Source organism: Perognathus longimembris, chromosome 7 (genome assembly GCF_023159225.1).
Source record: "Perognathus longimembris pacificus isolate PPM17 chromosome 7, ASM2315922v1, whole genome shotgun sequence".
Lineage (NCBI taxonomy): Eukaryota > Metazoa > Chordata > Mammalia > Rodentia > Heteromyidae > Perognathus > Perognathus longimembris.
Genome location: NC_063167.1, coordinates 55670962 through 55690875, shown reverse-complemented (window position 1 = coordinate 55690875; position 19914 = coordinate 55670962). Strand labels below are relative to the sequence as shown.

General features: G+C 40.3%; 1 protein-coding gene across 1 annotated transcript in view; it reads right to left on the bottom strand.

The window, feature by feature from the left end:
- Nucleotides 1-19914, bottom strand: part of Gipc2 (GIPC PDZ domain containing family member 2) — an 83147-nt gene that overhangs the window by 41679 nt on the left and 21554 nt on the right. Inside the window, exon 2 of the mRNA XM_048351640.1 lies at nt 2042-2227. Coding sequence (XP_048207597.1) covers nt 2042-2227 — 186 coding nt within the window. The remainder of the gene's footprint in view (nt 1-2041; nt 2228-19914) is intronic.

Here is a 19914-nt window from a genome sequence, read left to right as displayed (position 1 = left end):
ATCTGTAAAACAGAAGTTCCTAATACGGCCCACCACAGGTGAAGCCCATAGACATTGTGTTGAAAAGAAATCAGATACAGCAGAGGACATAATGTGTGTTTATGTATACTTCAAAAAACAAGCCTGTGGTAGGAGAGGACCAAATGGTGGCCATGTTGGGACAAAAGGTGTTGGTGGCAAAGCCTTCAGAGTGGTCGAAATGCGATTTCCATGAATCCTGTGGTAGCTACACAGGTGTTAATGCATAAGTACTCACTAAGCTTTACAGGGAAATGTGTTACACTGCAACATCAAAGTAAATAAAAAGGAAAGGTATATTATCAGAAAAATAGAACTGCTGTAGAATTAAATGAGAAAATGCAGGCAAAGTGTCTACTATATAGTAAGCGTTCTATATAAGCCAATTGTTATTATTACTCTAGTCAGCCCTAAGGATTACTTGAACCAGGGAGTTCATAGACAGCCTGGGCAGCATAGCAAAAATGTAAAATGTTGCACCTTTTCTGAACATACATGGACATTTTTCATGTCTCCATATCACTTATATTGCATTAGATATTTTAAGTAATCTAGAGACTGCTTAAAATGTACAGGACAAAGTGCATAAATTATATAACCATGCTATAATGTTTATATTAAGTAATGTTTATATTAAGTAAGTAAGCATCTATAGATTTCAGCATGCCAGGGACTTGGGAGAAATTCCACCACAGACATGAGGGACAGCTGTACTCACTACAATAAAATTCTTTTTAAAGAAATATCTATTTTTCTTTCTCTTTAGTTATCATTTCTATACTATTTCAAACATTTTTCTCTTGTCTTTTCAGTTTCACATCACTCTTATGTCTAAGTAAAATAAGTATATTGTTCTGATCTTTTAATAACATTTTTAAAGAAGTAAATAAGGTTGGCAAAAACCTGTGCAGTTAGAAGTAACAGTAAGTCTTGAATGTCAACTCCTTTGTACAACTACTAATAAGAAAAATACTTTAAAATAAGTAAATAAGCTTATCTCAAAAACTAAATGAGGGGCTGGGAATATGGCCTAGTGGCAAGAGTGCTTGCCTCCCATACATGAAGCTCTGGGTTCGATTCCCCAGCACCACATATATAGAAAATGGCCAGAAGTGGCGCTGTGGCTCAAGTGGCAGAGTGCTAGCCTTGAGCACAAAGAAGCCAGGGACAGTGCTCAGGCCCTGAGTCCAAGCCCAGGATTGGCCAAAAAAAAAAAACCTAAATGAATATTTTTTAAGAAGTAACAATAAGTTACTAGAGATCAGCCAAGAAGTGGTCTTTTGCTGGAGCTCCAGCCTTACAGCAGGTTACAGGGACACGACCAGCTATCCTTCTCAGTAAATCCTAAATTCTAGTGGGAGGTTCAGCTAGAGAAAGAAATCCAAGGAAAGGGTCAACAAAAATGATGCCTTTCAAACACTTTTTCTTTCTTTCTTTCTTTCTTCTCTTCCTCCCTATCCTTCTTTCTCTTTTTTATTTTCTTATTTCTTTTCATTGTTGTTGTTGTTGTTATATTAGTACTGGGGCTTGAACTCAGTGGCTGGGCACTGTTCCTTATCATTTTTGCTCAAAACTATCCTTCTACCACTTTAGCCACAACTCCATTTCTGGCTTTTCGGTGGTTAGTTGGAGGTAAGTATTGTAGACTTCACTATTTCAGCTGGCTTTGAACTGGGATTCTCAAATCTCATCCTCCGGAGATGATCCAGCTACCTGGATCTCCATTTTCTTAAGGTTAAGCATTACCAATTCATACATCATGGCTGGGCAGATCCAGCTCTCACACCCAAGATCATCTCTGATCTTCCTTTCTTTTGATTTTTATTTGTTTTGCTGGGATCAGGTCTCACTGCATAGCCCAGACCAACCTCAAACTTTCTTCTGCCTCCACTTCCCAAGTACTGGAATTACAGACATAGATCATCACATCCAGTTCATTTTTAATTTACATTGATGTGATCAGTTTTCCTAAATTTTATACTCAATTAGGTCACCATGGTTTGTTTTTTCTTTTTTAACTTACCTTGATAAAAGCATAGCCAACACCATTGTCGGTAATGGTGAGTCCTAGTGAATCCTCAGATTTATACACATTCACTTCTTTTTTTAATCCTTTCACGTGAGCAAATATGAAATCTTCAAGACCTAATTGCCCTCCAAGTAGTCTTTTCATGTCAACTTTAGGAGTGTTTAAAGTGCAATATAAGATCTGGAAATGAAAAGAAATGTTTTAGGTCAATATCCAACAGGGAAATATCTTCCTCATTGTCAAACCCATCTTTAAAAACAAAATCACAGCAATCGGGAAGATTGAGTCTCCAGGACAACTCAGGGGGGGAAACTTCGTAAGAACCTCATCTCAAACAAAAAGTAGACACTCACCTGTCAGCTCTATGGGAAGTTGAGAGAGTGTGGATCAAGGTTCCAGGCCAGCCCAGGCAGAAAAGTGTATGAGACACTTATCTCAACACATAAATCTGGGTGTTGTGGTATGCTTGTTATTCAGCTACCATAGGAAATGTAAATAGGTCCAGACCAGACCATGCAAAAAACAAGCCTTGATCTCAGAAATAACCAGAGAAAAATGGCTGGAGGCAGAGCTCAAGCAGTGGAGCTCCTGCCCATGAAATACTAAACCTTGCGTTCGAACTCCAGTACTGCCTAAAAATATCTTATATGTCAAATCAAAGGAGAAAAATTTAACATGCCTATTTTAGCCAAGTGGCTAAATGGAATTTTGACTCTGTTTTTCAAAGCCTTATTGAGCCCAGATATTGTTAGTTCTTCTGTATTCATCAGCTTGGAGGATACTGCAACCAAGTACCTGAGGCACCAAAGACATAAAGAGAAGATGATTTGGGCTGGGAAGGTGACTTAGCAGTAGAGAGCTTGCATGCATGAAGCCCTGGATTCGACTCCTCAATACCACATAAAGAGAAAAAGCCAGAAGTAGTTCTGGGCTCAAGAAGTAGAGTGCTAGCCTTGAGCAAAAGAAACTCAGGGACAGTGCTAGGCCCTGAGTTCAAGCCCCAGGACAGAAAAAGAAGGGGGAGGGGGAGGGAGGAGGGGGGAGGAGGAGGGGGAGGAGGGGGAGGAGGGGGAGGAGGGGGAGGAGGAGGGGGAGGAGGGGGAGAAGGAGGAGGAGGAGGTTCAGAGTCCAACATGTGTGGCCCCATTTGCTTGACCTTTAGTGAGGTACACTGCTGTGAACACGTAGGGATAGGGAACTTATAAAACCAAACAGGAAGTCAGAAAAAGACTGGGATCCCACAATCCCTTGCAAGGACTGGCCCCAATCTTTCAATACACCCTCACCTCCCCAAAGTGCCAGCCTGAGGACCAAGACTTTAATCACAGTGGACTCAGACCACACCCAAACAGCACCTTCCTTCCTCCCTCCCAGAGCCCCACTTCAGCCCTCAATCTCCATCTCTGCACCAGAACACTGACCCTTAACACATCCAAAATTCACATGAAGCTCAAAAAGAGCATGTGATTACTAGTTATCAAATGGTTTCTCAGGCCATGTTAAAGCATGCTTGAATTAGAAGTGCTTTACAAAATACAATTTTCTTTACTATACAGTGAAAGGCTCATGGTAGTCCTGAGAGCTCAAGCCAACCCCCCAGAGATGTAAAAGGAGCTAGGGAGGAAGCAAGGGAAAAGTCCACAGGGTTCAGAACAACCCATGCCCTCAACCCTTCCTCTTCCCTTCCTGGTTTTCATTAGTCTTCATTTAATTCCCTGTGTTCCTGGCACTGGAAAAACATAATAAGCCTTGAAGTTAGTGAGTTTTGCAAAATCCTAATGAGAAAACTATCACTTCTAGGGAATAAAAAGTCAGTTAAGCCATGAATGGCTTCTATTTCTAATTGCAAAATTAGTCCATTATGCATGGACATAGGGAATAGAAATACACAGAGAAAAAGTAACTTTTCAAAATCACAATGAGTAGAAGAAAAAACAGCTTTCTCTTTTTTTGTGAATCTGTCAATCATATTCATAGCATATCCAAACACCACTACCATTAAGGAACTTTATAGTTAAATAGAAAATAAAAGATTAAAACACAGTGATTGTATAGCAGAATAGGAGGAAAGCCCCCCAAAGTGGAAATCTGTCACAATCTGAGCCTTCAGCCACCAAACTGCTTCCTTCTTTTTTTTCTTTATTTTATAATTACACACTACAGTGCAGAGCAAATCCTACGTTTCCTGCAGGTAGAACCCTCCTCCCATGGTGCTTCCCTCCCCCCCCCCTTCCTCCCCACTGCAGACTAATAGTCTGTTCTAGGCAGCAGATATTGGCAGGCAAGGCTGGAGGAGCCCTCCTCGGAGAGTGATGACGGAAACCTGCGGATATGTGATGGCCCTTGGGAGGGAGAGTAAGAGCCTCTGTTGCAGGGCAGAGGGGAACCAAAGTTCCAGGACATTAGATCAGTTCTCTCCTTGACAATATGCACCCAGCATTCAATAACAACACAGCTATCAATGTATCTATCTCTCAGTGTGTCATAAAGGCCTAGAAATTCAAATACATCTTCACAGATGTGTGTGTGTGTGTGTGTGTGTGTGTGTGTGTATGTGTGTGTGTGTGTTGATTCTGAGGCTTGAACTCAGAGCTTGGGCACTGTCCCTGAATTTTTTCTGATCAAGTCTGCCACTCTACTTGAGCCACAGCTCCACTTTTAGCTTTTTGCTCATTTATTGGAGATAAAGAGTCTCACAGTTTCCTGATCAGACTGATTTTGAGCCACGCTCCTCAGATTTCAGCCTCCTGAGTAGCTAAGATTACAGACATGAGCCACCAGCACCCAGTTGTATTTATTTTTGAACTGAAAAACACCTTCTAAATACTTAGCAGTTTGTGTTCACTCATCTACTCACCAAATACTCCTTGGACATTTGCTTTTTACCAAGTTCTGTGCTGGATAATGGGCATCACAGCCCTATACACAAGTGACCCCCAACCTGGTAGACACCTCACTACAGCACAATGAGCTATTGCTTTTTGACACACAATGAAGGCTTGGATATTTTATTGTTGTGGCTGGTTATCAATCTTTATGCTAGCTATTCCTCTTCCCCAAGGTATTTCTTTGAAAGCTTCTTTCCTTCTTAAGCTACATCAGAGAGTGGGAGTAGCCCTACCCTCAGTTCCAAGAAGATTGAAGCTTGATTAGGTTTAAATCAATAAATATCTCATTCCTGACCCAATTTAGTCCAGAGAAATCAAGAATGACTCAACTAGGGCTTCTGGGGAAAAGAAGCTGTTGGAGTGACATGCCTCCTCCCCTTCCATTCTCTATCCTACCTAAAAACTCTCCTCTTCCTTCTGAACACAACTCTCAGATATCTAGAACTTCCATTTACTGTACTTAGGAAGAAAGTGATTATATGTCTTATTTCAGACCTAAGTTATTAGCTAATCTAGACAATGATTTAGGAGAAGGGATGTGGCCATGCTGGCCAATACAATATGCATTCCAGGAATCCTCTAGGAGAGACTGTTAGCATTCCTAAGACAGAAACACTGAAAGAGGCTAGGCATGGCCACATGTGGCTGCAATCCCAGTACTGAGGAGATGGGGACCAAGAGAATGGAAGTTCAAGGGCAGCCTAGGGTAATGTTAGTAAGACCCTATCTCAACTAACAAGCTTGGCCTGGTGGAATAATCTGTAATCTTAATTATATGGAAGACCATATAAAGGAAGGTCATCAACCAAGACCATTCCCATGCAAAAACATAAAACATTATTGGAAAAATAACAGCAAGTGTGAAATTATTTCTTTTTTCTTTCATTTATCTTTCCTATGGTTTATCCCCTATTGTCACTGTATTTGATTTTGGTACCCTGGGTATTGTATATATGTTTATCTGAATTAGGGAAGGGAAAGGGAACATCAAAATGGTGAGACAAAGGAAAAAAGGCCAACCAATGCAACAGCAATACTCACAAGATAATATGTTGGAAATTAACTGTACAACTGGGGGGTAGGGGGAGAGGATAAGGGGGATGGGAAGATGGGGGGAAAATGAGGGAGGTGTAACAAGTTTGACCAAAAAATGCACTCACTACCTTATGTATGTAACTGTAATCATATCATCTTAACAATAAAATTAAATTTTTAAAAAACTCAGCAAAAGAAGGCTAAGAGTGTGGCTCAAATAGTAGAGCACTTGGTACAAGGGGCTGAGTTCAAAGCCCCAGTAACACCAAAAAAAGAAGGAAAGAAGAAGAGGGAGGGAAGGGAATGAGAGGGAGGGGGAAGGAGAAAGGAAGAGGAAGAAGGAACAAAGGAGGGAGGGAGGCAGGGAAAGACAGAAACAGTGGAAGAAACCATTTCTTTTTTTTCTTTTGGATGTTGCCTTATCTGGAATTGGTCTAGAAATTTCCACAACTATCTCCTCCAGCTGAAGAAGATGTCAGAGCTAAGAATGGCAAACCAAAAAGAAAAATCAGGGGCTGGGGATATGGCCTAGTGGCAAGAGTGCTTGCCTCACATACATGAGGCCCTGGGTTTGATTCCCCAGCACCACATATACAGAAAATGGCCAGAAGTGGCGCTGTGGCTCAAGTGGCAGAGTGCTAACCTTGAGCAAGAAGCCAGGGACAGTGCTCAGGCCCTGAGTCCAAGCCCCAGGACTGGCCAAAAAAAAAAAAAAAAGAAAAGAAAAATCAGTTGGTATCTTTTATATAAAATAATAAATGATATTGGCTGAGAATGTGGCTTCACGGTAGAGTGTTTGCCTAGCATGCACAAAGCCCTGGGTTCGATTCCTCAGCACCACATAAACAGAAAAAGCAGGAAGTGGTGCTGTGGCTCAAAAGGTACAGATCTAGCCTTGATCAAAAAGAAGCCAGGGATAGTACTCAGGCCTGAGTCCAAGCCCCAGGACTGGCCAAAAATAATAATAATAAATGATCTTATTTTAGTCTACTCGTTTTTGTTTGTTAGTCAATTTGTGTTTGTTACTTGCAGCTGAAAACACCCCATCTGATACACAAGCACATGGCATTCTCAATTTAAGATCAGTCAGTGATAAATCACATAAAAATGGTTTGTTTTGGTAGTGCCAGGAGTTGGATCCAAGGCCTTGTGAATGATTAGCAAGTGTCTACCACTGAGCTACACACTCCAGCCGTAGTTCATTCTTACAAAAGCACATTGGAGATGTGAAATAAATATCTACCCTGTTGAATTAGAGAGAAGAATTTCTTCCTATAAGTTAAATATGAGATTGAAAAGGGTTTGCACATAAATTGAAGCTAGTAATATATTATCATGGTGCAAATGTGTGTGCATGCATGTGTACTATATGTTTAAAGAAAAGCTACTGCCATGTATGATTACTGTTATGTTGAATAAATGCTCTCATGTGTTTATGAGCACTTCAAGTACAGAAGAACTTTCAGATGGGCTGTCTACTTTCATAGCAATATTTTTATTTACTATTAGATAGGAGGAATTTCAACCTGCTCTCTATTGTTGCCTTTTGTTTTCCCTGCTATTCTTCTGTGACATCTATGTTTCTTTCACCTGTACCTCACCTTACCTCTGGAGGTTATCATTCAGATCAGATTGTTTCCAAAATCTGGTGGCTTACACACAGCCAGGATAGCTTAGGTATGCCTATCATAAAAAGAAAAAATGTCCATGTTATGGTTTGTGTCTTACTATTTTCTCCTGTCCACTCAGGGAACTAGCCACTGTAATCATTTTTCTTGCACTTAAGTAATAATGGGCCTAAAACATTTTGAATGTTAGAGGATAAGTTAGTTAGCTTTTTGTTGATGTGACAAAACTTATACTAGACATGTACTATGTACACAGTACATAGGAGTGGAGGGAAGAAGGGTGAGCAAATGTAGTCATTATATTCAATGCACCTTATGCCAAAAATGAACTTTGTAATTTGAGGATAGGAACAAGAGGGGGGGAGAAAAATGAAAGTGGTAACACTGACAAAGAAACAGTATACTCATAACTTGACTTATGGAAATACAACTCTTTTGTACAACTACTTAATAAAAATAAAAAGGTAAGAAAAAATTCCTTTAATAAAATCAGCCAAAATGAGGGGATGTCTAGATAAGAGTTATCTTATCTTCCTAATGGTAAATAAACAGAAGGGCAGAAGGAAAAGCAACCTGTGTGTGGTGGTGCTCACCTGTGATCCACCACTCAAGAGGCAAAGGATTACAAGATTGAGGCCAGTGTCAGCCATGGAGTGGGACACTGTCTAAAAACAATTTTTTTTACCAGTCATGGGGCTTGAACTCACGGCCTGGGCACTGTTCCTGAGCTTCTTTTACTCAAGGCTAGCACTCTACCACTTGAGCCACAGTGCCACTTCTGGCTTTTTCTGTTTATGTAGTACTCAGGAATTGAACCCAGGGCTTCATGAATGCTAGGCAAGCACTCTTACCAGTAAGCCACATTCCCAATCCTCAAAAAAAAAAAGTGTTAAGGGCAATAAAAGAAAATAATAGATAAGAGATAGTAGCCTAGAATCTAGTCCCAATTCTGTCTTTCCAATCTAAGTGGATTTAGTCAAGTTATTTAGCCTCTTGGCCTGTCACATGAACTGGTATTAGTAAAGCTAGTCATTGCACAAGTTCAAAAAGAAATCATATATAAAAAGCACATTATAGGCTATCAGCATAGTCCAAGTAGTAGAGTACCAGCCCAGCAAGAATGAGGCTTTGAGCTCACCCAGTATCAACTCTCTCCCCAAAAAAGTACTTTTATAAACTAAAAAGCAACGTGGGCTTTTATCATGATTCCGGTAGGAAAAGCACCTCTTGAACAATAATATTTACACCTATGCTCAGAAGATTCTTAAATTTCATGGCTTTTGCAGAAGATATTAAGATTTTATCTTTTTCTCTCATAAATTTACATTATCCTTTAACTTGCTTATTGAAAGGTAATGGACAATATGCACATTGCACATCTACATTTCAACTGTGACTTTGCTCTGTATATGTTAATTCGTTTCTCCAGTTATGACTACTTTGATCACTGAAATTTACATAACTATGATGGTAAAAATCTGAGCCATTAGTATAAATTACTATTGCTTTTCCTCTGATGGCAGCATTATTTATTCAACAAATGTACTTAGAGAATAGCTCTAAATAACTGATTTGTCATTACTGCTTCAAAAGATATGCCCATAATGCAGAGAAAGAGGAACCCAACTGCATTGCTGGAAATGTAAATTAGCACAACCACTCTGGAAAGCAGTCTGGAGGTTCCTCAAAAAAAGTAAACATAGACATACTCTACGATCCAGCCCTACCACTCCTAGGAATCTACCCTGAATAACAGGAACCAGGATATGACAAGGACACCTGCACCTCCATGTTCATTGCTGCACTATTCACAATAGCCAAGATATGGAAACAACCCAGAGGCCCCACTACACATGAATGGATTTTTAAAATGTGATACCTATATACAATGGAATTTTACACTGCCATTAGAAAAGATAAAATAATGGCATTCTCTGGGAAATGGATGGAACTAAAACAAATCATATTGAGTTAGATAAGCCAAGAACAGAGAGACAAATGGCACATGGTCTCACTGATATGTGGGTGTTAGATTTAAAACACAATGAGAGGGGCTGGGGATATGGCCTAGTGGCAAGAGCGCTTGCCTTGTATACATGAAGCCCTCGGTTTGATTCCCCAGCACCACATATACAGAAAATGGCCAGAAGCGGCGCTGTGGCTCAAGTGGCAGAGTGCTAGCCTTGAGCAAAAAGAAGCCAGGGAGAGTACTCAGGCCCTGAGTCCAAGGCCCAGGACTGGCAAAAAAATAAAATAAAATAAAATAAAACACAATGAGATAGGGCTGGGATTATGGCCTAGTGGCAAGAGCACTTGCCTCCTACACATGAAGCTCTCAGTTCGATTCCCCAGCACCACATATACAGAAAACGGCCAGAAGTGGCGCTGTGGCTCAAGTGGCAGAGTGCTAGCCTTGAGCGGGAAGAAGCCAGGGACAGTGCTCAGGCCCTGAGTCCAAGGCCCAGGACTGGCCAAAAAAAAAAAGGACAGCCATGGGAGCAAAGCACCAAATAGCAAGCCCAAGCACCTCTTAGAACCTCAAAGATAAGGAAACAAAGGACCTCTTCTGAAAATGTCCTATTTTTTTAGATGACTCTATGAACATAGAGTCTTCATATATGGGATGTACATGAGCACACACCCAGGGAAGCTGGGAGGAAGGCTAGAATGAGTGGAAAGTGGATGAAAATACCACCAGCTACATGAGGCATTGATGAAAGTGAATTAAGCAACTCAGGCAGTGATGGGAAGGAGGCAATGTGGGAGAAAGAGGGAACAGATGTGACTAAACAAAAGGAAAATAATGTACATGTCACCCAAATTAGAAGAAATGGTTTTATTGTTAAGGTTCATAGAGTTCATAAACTTTGTAAAGTAGAATGAAGATTTTCATCATTGTGAAGGTTAAAATGTGTACTGTGAAGTATATGTAGTAACTTAATTAAAAAAAAAAAAAGATATGCCCATAAACGGATTAACAAATCTCTCCAAAACCACATCAAAAGTGGGTGGGTGGGTGTGTACATGTGTGCATGCGCACGCACGCACACACATCATTAGGGCTTGACATGGGACCTGAACACCGTCCTTTGGCTTTTTCCCCTCAAGGTTAGTGCTCTACCACTCAAGTCACAGCTCCACCTCTGGCCTTTTGCTTGTTAATTGCCTTTAACTCTCAATTCTCAGATCTCAGCTTCTTGAATAGTTAGGATTCCAGGTGTGAGCTACCACAGATCACATCAAAATCTCTAAAAACTCCAGGGGATCCAGTTCTGACTTTCTTTTCTGTTCTGAATTGAGCAGGCCAATGATTCTACGTTTCCTAAAGATATCTGAAAAATAATTATGGATTTGTGCAGCCACAACTGCACCATTTGTGGATGTGATTTTAAATGCAAGCAAATGGGACGTTTACCTTTCAAGCAAGTATGCTTAAGTAAAGCAACAGCACTACAAAATATTTTATAGGACTATATTCTTATAACCATCTTCCCAAGAACCTTGCTTACTTTGTATACTTTGTCTTAAATAAGCATTATAGAAACATTGGCCAATGTCACAGAAAAAAAAAGTTTGAAGAAAATGCTTAATAATAAACCTAGTAATTAAACCTAACTTTCATCAGGAGTTACTATACATAAGAAAACCACTTGGATTATGCTTTTGTTGTTAATGACTAGGTTTTATCTGGGTTGTCTTTATTTTCTGAGTTTCAAAGACTTTTTCCTCAAAGGAAAAAAATTTACTTTACCTCCATCTAGATAATTGCCCTTAAAATAGCAGTAATGACAACACCCTGAATCTAAGAGCAAAATAATTACTGAGTAGAAAAGTTTAGGGCTGGGGATATAGCCTAGTGGCAAGAGTGCCTGCCTCGGTATACCCGAGGCCCTAGGTTCGATTCCCCAGTACCACATATACAGAAAACGGCCAGAAGCGGCGCTGTGGCTCAAGTGGCAGAATGCTAGCCTTGAGCGGGAAGAAGCCAGGGACAGTGCTTAGGCCCTGAGTCCAAGGCCCAGGACTGGCCAAAAAAATAAAAATAAAAAAAAAAAAAGAAAAGTTTACCCACTTGCCCTAAATCCTTAAACAAAAGAGACCAGGCCCAAGCCAAGCCAGAAAATAGAATTACCTTACCCAAAACCCTTGCAATAAGAAATGTGGACATGGTAGTATATGCCTATATTCCCCAGCATCTGGAAGGATACAGCAGGAGAAAATTTCAAGGCCAGCCAAGACTACATAGCAAGGCCCTCTTTCAAAAGAGGTAAGGGGAGACGAAAAGTGTGGTTTAAGTAGTAGAACAAGCATTCCAACCCAGAGATCAAACCTAGAATGGGGAGGGAGGCACTCTTTCAAAAACTCAACACAGTGGGTACCAGTGGCTCCTATCTGTAATCCTAGCTACTTACGAGGCTAAGATCTGAGGTCTGAGGATCTCAGTTCAAAAACACTCCAGATATGACAATTCTGTGAAACTCTTATCTCCAACTAACCAGCAAAAGGCTGCAGGTGGAGCTGCGGCTCAAGTGGTAGAGTAACAGTCTTGAGAGAAAAAGCCAAGGGCCCTGAATTCAAGCACTAGTATCAAAAAACAAACAAAACACAACCCTCAGAATATGCTATACAATCTCCCCCAAAATATTTGGGAAATATGTTGTATCAAGAAACTTTTATAACTGACAACTATTTTTCCACTCTGTCCACCGAAAGATGTAACTGCTCATCATTCTGGGTTACAGAGTTGGGATGTGGCTGCCACATCCACTAAACTACGGGGAAAGCAAAAGGCTGAGGGATGGTGGTATGCAGAAGTACCAAGAAAATCAGTTCCAAGGTTGACCACTGTGTTCCAGCTACTTGCATATTACCTCATTTAAACCTTATGACCATTTCAGATGAAAGCTACCACTGTTGGTTGAGCTGCTACAATCTGAACACCTGGATTTAAAATGTTCTAAAAATCTAAAACATTGTGTATCATCATAATGCCACAAGTGGAATATTCCATAAAAGGTAAGTTTGTTTCCTGAACAAAATGATTTAATGAAATTATGTAAAACTGTCTTGTGGTTATGTGTACATGGTAAACATAAAACAGAAATTAATTTCTTGCTAAGACTTGGCCCCTAGGCTCTAGACACTTCATGGTGCATAGATAAATATTCCAACATTTTAAAAAACAACCCTGGAACTCAACATACTTCTAAGGATTTAGATACCAACCTGTGTAGCCTTACTTTTCTTTCTTCCTTTATTTCTTTGTGGTAAGGAGTGAGCCCAGGGTCTCAAGCATGCGAGCCAACACTCTACCACTGAGCTATGTCCCCAGCCCTACCTGTTTTTTATAGCCCAGAAAACAATGGCTTAGCAAGAAAAAATGGCATGTATGGATTAGCAGCACTTATTCAGTGTAACTAGGAGTCATGAACCTGTTGACTGACTCCAATCTTTTCCCTACAAGTTACTGCCTAGCGACTCACCAATCCTATGAGTTGGCCTTAAAAGTAAGTAAAGTATTACTATGCCCTGTGCATATGAAAAAATCAACTCAGAGCCATTATGTAATTTGTCTAAGGTCACAGAGTTAATGACTTGATCATAACCAGAATTTAGACTCTGAGGTAATCTCTAATTCATGATATTGTCACTTTGATGGAACTTCATCAAAGGTATGGCATTGATGAAAATGCACTATACACATAAATTTACACTTGAATTGAAACCCCTTTACAACTTCTTAAAGATAATTTTAAATTTTAACAAATGAACTCGGCTTTGAATTTACAACTCCCACTTGGAGGAGACAATGCCGTTTTGTGGCTCTACATGGAGCCACAAAAAGTATGTTTACTTCGTAAACCACCCACTTTCTAAAAGGACTGTGAGAAAGATGGCAAAAAGAAGTTATTTATATACATGGACTCTAAAAGTCAAATATATTCGATGATTATACAAATCTCAAAATAGCAATAATGCACTGTACTTTAAGCTGAATAAATGTCAATGGATAGTTATTTGTTTGTTTCAATATAACTTCCCAGGCTGGGAATATGGCCTAGTGGTAGAGCACTTGCCTCACATTCCTGAAGCCCTGGGTTGGATTCCTCAGTACCACATACATAGAAAAAGCCGGAAGTGGCTCTGTGGCTCAAGTGGTAGAGTGCTAGCCTTGAGCAAAAGGAAGCCAGGGACAGTGCTCAGGACCTGAGCTCAAGCCCCAGGACTGACAAAAATAAATAATTAAATAATTAAATAAATATAACTTCCCAGCCAGGCACCCATATCTCATGTCTGTAATCCTAGCTATTCAGGAGGCTGAGATCTGAGGTTCACAGTTCAAAGGCAGCCCTGGCAGAAAAGTTCCCATGAAATTCTTAGCTCCAATTAACCACTCAAAGACTGGGAGTGGCTCTGTGGCTCAAAGTGGTATCAAGTATGAGCAGTGAGTAAAAGAGCTCAGGCTCCCCTATGACCCAGCAGCCCCACTTTTGGGCATCTACCCAAAAGACCACAGACAAGAACACACTAAAGCCACCAGCACAACAATGTTCATCGCAGCACAATTTGTCATAGCTAAAATATGGAACCAACCAGATGCCCCTCAGTAGATGAATGGATCAGGAAAATGTGGTACATATACACAATGGAATTTTATGCCTCTATCAGAAAGAATGACATTGCCCCATTCATAAGGAAATGGAAGGACTTGGTTTAGGCTAGTCACAGCAGAGGATCACAAGAGCCCAATAACTATACCCTTATGAACACAAAAGATGATGCTAAGTGAAATGAACTCCATGTTATGGAAACAATTGTTATATCACTGTTGTAACTACTTTCAACGTGCAATGTGTAACCGTAGCTTCTATTATTGATGATCTTCTTCTATCCCCTTCCTGTGGTTGTACCTGCACTATCTCTGTATCTTATCCGAGTACATTGGAAACCATGTATACTGGTATTAGAACTAGGAAACTGAAAGGGAATACCGAAATCGAGAGACACAGGGTAAAAAGACAAATGACTACAAAAGCAATACTTGCAAAACTGTTTAGTGTAAATCAACTGAACAATTCATGGGGGGGAAAGGAAATGAGGAGGGGGGAGGGGGGAGGGGGGAACGAGGGAGGAGGTAACAAACAGTACAAGAAATGTATCCAATGCCTAATGTATGAAACTGTAACCTCTCTGTACATCACTTTGACAAGAAATAAGAAAAAAAAAGAGAGAGAGCTCAGGGACAGCACCCAGGCCCTGAGTTCCAGCTCTATGACCAATAACAACAACAATGTGAGATGTGTGTGTGTGTGTGTGTACAATTTAAAGATTGACTAGTTACACACATTTCTTTGTGTTATAAACAATCATTTAAAATCTCACTCTTCTTAACTTCCACTAAATCCCAAAGATGGGTTTTTTAAATATACATTGTTTTACCCATTCATGTAGTGCCTTTGCCTTTACCTTGTCAATAGCCATAGTCACCTAGAAACAAGTTTCACAGCTTGGAAAAGATCTAAAATTGGCACCACAACAGATATTTGGAAATATGATACTGTATGCTCTATTTAGACCTTCATGAGGATATTATACAAAGCCTTGCCTCGAACTGGGTAGAACTTTCTATAAATGATTCACTTCTAAATTGGTCGCCCTAGGTCAGCACTGGTGAGCCTTAAATAAAAGGTGAACCATTCTTTGTACCCTTTTCTTCTCTGGTATGACTACTTTTTTCCCAGTGTTTTGAATGACTGAAATAATATGACAAAAGAATTCTATCCCCACTAAAAGGAAAGATATAGTCAAATATATTTTCATCTGTCAAATGACTTTCCAGAATAACCAAAAGAACTTCTTTGGAGGGTGGGGGGAGAATCAACTTTGCATCCCCTGAAAGGCAAAACTGCATATTTTCTCAGGAGGCTGATATCTGAGGATCACAGTTGAAAGCCAGTCTGGGCAGAAAAGTATATGAAATTCTTATCTCAATTAACCAGCAAAATTCTGGAAATGGCACCTGTGGCTCAACCGGTAGAGTGCCAGCCTTGAGTGAAAAAGCTAAGGGGCAGTGCTCAGGCCCTGAGTGCAAGCCCCAATTATTGGCACCAAAAAGAAGAAAAAAAAAAAAAGGAAAGGTTTTAGTCTTGCCTTTGTGGACATGCCCAGCCACTAAACTAACAAGTAAGATAAATCAGATGTTTGGGGCTCTGTATATCATCCTCTTCCCTAATATTCTGGCACTCAGAGGAGACATCTGAGATTTTCTAGCCAAATAATCCTACAAGGTTAGACTGCAATTTAAAAGACATTATAAATCATTGCTCTCCTGCCTTGTCAGGTGCTGTGTCAAATTTTCCAGCTTTCTGAACCACTTATCTTCTTTAAAGCCTCTTCCTTCTTGACACTAACAGTAGGAGAAAACCAAAACAGACAAGGAGTGACTGGAGGGGCAGACATTTATCCACTGGACAGGAGTGTCATTTATGAAACATGATAAATATTATAGATTATCATTATTAGTAAAGAGATTTGTGGACTAAGCTTTCCAGATTTACAAGCAGTTTGTAAACAAATAATTCCACTGGCCATCAGGTTTGGTTGGTAGTAGAGTTCTTAAAGCCTGGCTCTATTAGCCCTGAGGCTGATGTACAAAACTTAGAATGGAGTGTCTAAAGAGCATGCGATATTTAAAAACATGAGTCATGGAAAACTGGAAGGCAAGCAAAGTGAGCCATTGAGGGGTCAAAACAGAGAGATGCAGGAAGATGGCCTACTCTTTATTCTTCTGTAGCATAGAAATTCTGACAGAAAGATAAGCACTTTGTGGGGTTAAAAATAAGGCCCTAAGCTGGACACTGGTAGCTCATATCTGTAATTCTAGCTACTCAGGAGGCTGAGATCTAAGGATGAAGATTTGAAGCCAACCCTAGGTAGGAAAGTCCAAGAGACTCTTATCTCCAATTAACTACCACAAAGCCAGAAGTGGAGCTATGGCTGAAGTGGTAGAGAGTTAGCCTTGAGCAAAAAAAGTTCAGGGACAGCATCCAAGTCCTGAATTCAAGCCCAGGACCTGTACCAAAAGAAAAGAAGAGAAAAAGAAAGTGCTGGTGGAATAGAAAGCTTGAGTGGGGTTGGGAGGATGAGGGAGAATGATGAAGGGTGTGACACTGATCAAGATGCATTGCCCTCATAAGCTGACATGTTGAATTGTAACCCATTTGTACAACTACTTAAAGCTAATAAAAATATATTAAGTTCAAAATACAAAAGGAAATGCTGATGGACTAAACACAAAAAACCCTTAATATGAGTTGTGTGTGATGAGTCCTCCAAGCTTGAATTTGCTCCATTTTGAAACCTCTCTCGCCCTGGGGATAAAAGCCATGGGAGTAAAGAATGGGAAAAGGTGAAAAGAAGTTTCCAAAACTAGAATTCTATCACAGACCCAGGCCTAAATGAAAGGCTCTCTCCTTTGCCTGAAGTTGTTTCTTCCTAGCTCCCTCCTCCCTGTTCTCATCAAACAACAACTACTTCCTGCCCTCTGCTTGCTACCCTACCCTTGAGAGTCCTCTATTGGGGTTGGCAGAGCACTTAGAAGAGAGCAAGAGCTCTGCAGTTTGATGCAGTCCCATTTGCCCATCCTTTCTTTGATTTGTAGCATTTCTGGGTCTTTGTTAAGGAAGTTCCTTCCTGTGCCAAGGAGCCCAAGTGTTTCTCCTACTCCTTCCTTTAGTGTTTTCAGGAAATCTGTTTTAATTTCGAGGTCTTTGATCCATTTGGAATTGATTTTGGTGCAGGGTGATATATATATATGGATCTAGTTTTAATTCGTTGCAGGTGTTGAACCAGTTTTGCCAGCACCATTTGTTAAAGAGGCTATCTTTCTTCCATCCTATTGTTTTAGCTCCTTTATCAAAGATTAAGTAGGCACAGTTCTGTGGGTTCATTTCTGGGTCTTCAATTCTGTTCCATTGGTCTTCAGGCCTGTTCCAGTGCCAATAGCAAGCTGTTTTTATTACTATAACTTTATAATACAGCTTGAAGTTGGGTGTTGTCATTCCTCCAGCACTGTTCTTTCTGCTTAGGATTGTTTTTGCTATTCTGGGTCTTTTATTGTTCCATATGAATTTCTGGATTGCTTCCCCTATTTCATTAAAAAATGGTGTTGGGATATTAATGGGTATTGTATTGAATTTGTAGATAGCCTTTGGCAATATTACCATTTTGATTATATTAATCCTCCCAATCCAGGAGCATGGGAGGTTTTTCCATTTCCTTAGTTCTGCCTTAATTTCGTTTTTCATGTTTTTAAAGTTCTCATCATAGAGGTCTTTCACTTCTTTTGTTAAGGTTCCTAGGTATTTTATGTTTTTTGAGGCTGTTGCAAAAGGAGTTGCTTTCCTGATTTCAGCCTCGGCGTTTGGGTCATTAGCATATAGAAATGCCATTGATTTTTGAGGGTTTATTTTATATCCTGCAACTTTGCCAAAGTTTTGGATCAGCTCTAGTAGCTTGGGAATAGAGTCTATGGGGTTCTTCAGGTATAGGATCTCTCTGCGAAGAGAGAAAGCTTAACTTCATCTTTTCCTATTTGAATCCCCTTTATATTTTCTTCTTGCCTAATTGCTCTGGCTAGGAATTCTAGTACTATGTTGAAGAGAAAGGGAGAGAGCAGACATCCCTGTCTTGCAGGGCAAAGAACATAGCTCGCAAGATAAACAGAAAGCCCACAGATTGGGAAAAGATCTTTACCGGCCATACAATGGACAAAGGCCTCATATCTAAAATATATGCAGAACTAAAAAAATTACATTCCTCCAAAACAAAACCGTAAAGAACCAATAGCCCCCTCAACAAGTGGGCTAAAGACTTAAAAAGAGACTTCTCTAATGAGGAAATGAGAATGGCCAAGAGACATATGAAAAAGTGCTCTATATCACTGGCCATTAAAGAAATGCAAATCAAAACAACATTGAGATTCCATCTCACCCCAGTAAGAATGTCCTATATCAAGAAAACTAACAATAACAAATGTTGGAGGGGATGTGGCCAAAAGGGAACACTACTTCATTGTTGGTGGGAATGTAAACTGGTTCAGCCACTCTGAAAGTGGTATGGAGATTCCTCAGAAGGCTAAACATAGAGCTATCCTATGACCCAGCAGCCCCACTTTTGGGCATCTACCCAAAAGACCACAGACAAGAACACACTAAAGCCACCAGCACAACAATGTTCATCGCAGCACAATTTGTCATAGCTAAAATATGGAACCAACCAGATGCCCCTCAGTAGATGAATGGATCAGGAAAATGTGGTACATATACACAATGGAATTTTATGCCTCTATCAGAAAGAATGACATTGCCCCATTCATAAGGAAATGGAAGGACTTGGTTTAGGCTAGTCACAGCAGAGGATCACAAGAGCCCAATAACTATACCCTTATGAACACAAAAGATGATGCTAAGTGAAATGAACTCCATGTTATGGAAACAATTGTTATATCACTGTTGTAACTACTTTCAACGTGCAATGTGTAACCGTAGCTTCTATTATTGATGATCTTCTTCTATCCCCTTCCTGTGGTTGTACCTGCACTATCTCTGTATCTTATCCGAGTACATTGGAAACCATGTATACTGGTATTAGAACTAGGAAACTGAAAGGGAATACCGAAATCGAGAGACACAGGGTAAAAAGACAAATGACTACAAAAGCAATACTTGCAAAACTGTTTAGTGTAAATCAACTGAACAATTCATGGGGGGGAAAGGAAATGAGGAGGGGGGAGGGGGGAGGGGGGAACGAGGGAGGAGGTAACAAACAGTACAAGAAATGTATCCAATGCCTAATGTATGAAACTGTAACCTCTCTGTACATCAGTTTGACAATAAAAATTTAAAAAAAAAAAAAGAAGAAGAAGAAGAAGAAGAGAGCAGGGAGAGAGCCAGGCCCCGGGCAGGAAGCTTCCCGAAAAAGCTGACAAGCTACTGCTGGGCTCCATCCTCAACTCACAGGAATGTGTCACCTGTTATGCCAGAACCAGGACGGGCAGTTCCAGTCCCCTGGCTCCAGGCTCAGTAGTTACACTGTGCCCTCACTACCTGCTTTTATTTTTAGGAGCCCACACTCTCTCCACACACACTGCCATGTGCAGATGCCTATGATATGAAACCTCCCAACTGCCCCAAAAAAGGCTTAGAGACATGCTGTCTGTTACTAGTAAATGTATCACATACGTTCTCATCCCACCTTTTTCTTCCTTTTACTTTTATAGCAAGAGAACTTGGTGATATATTAGGATAAATTTAAA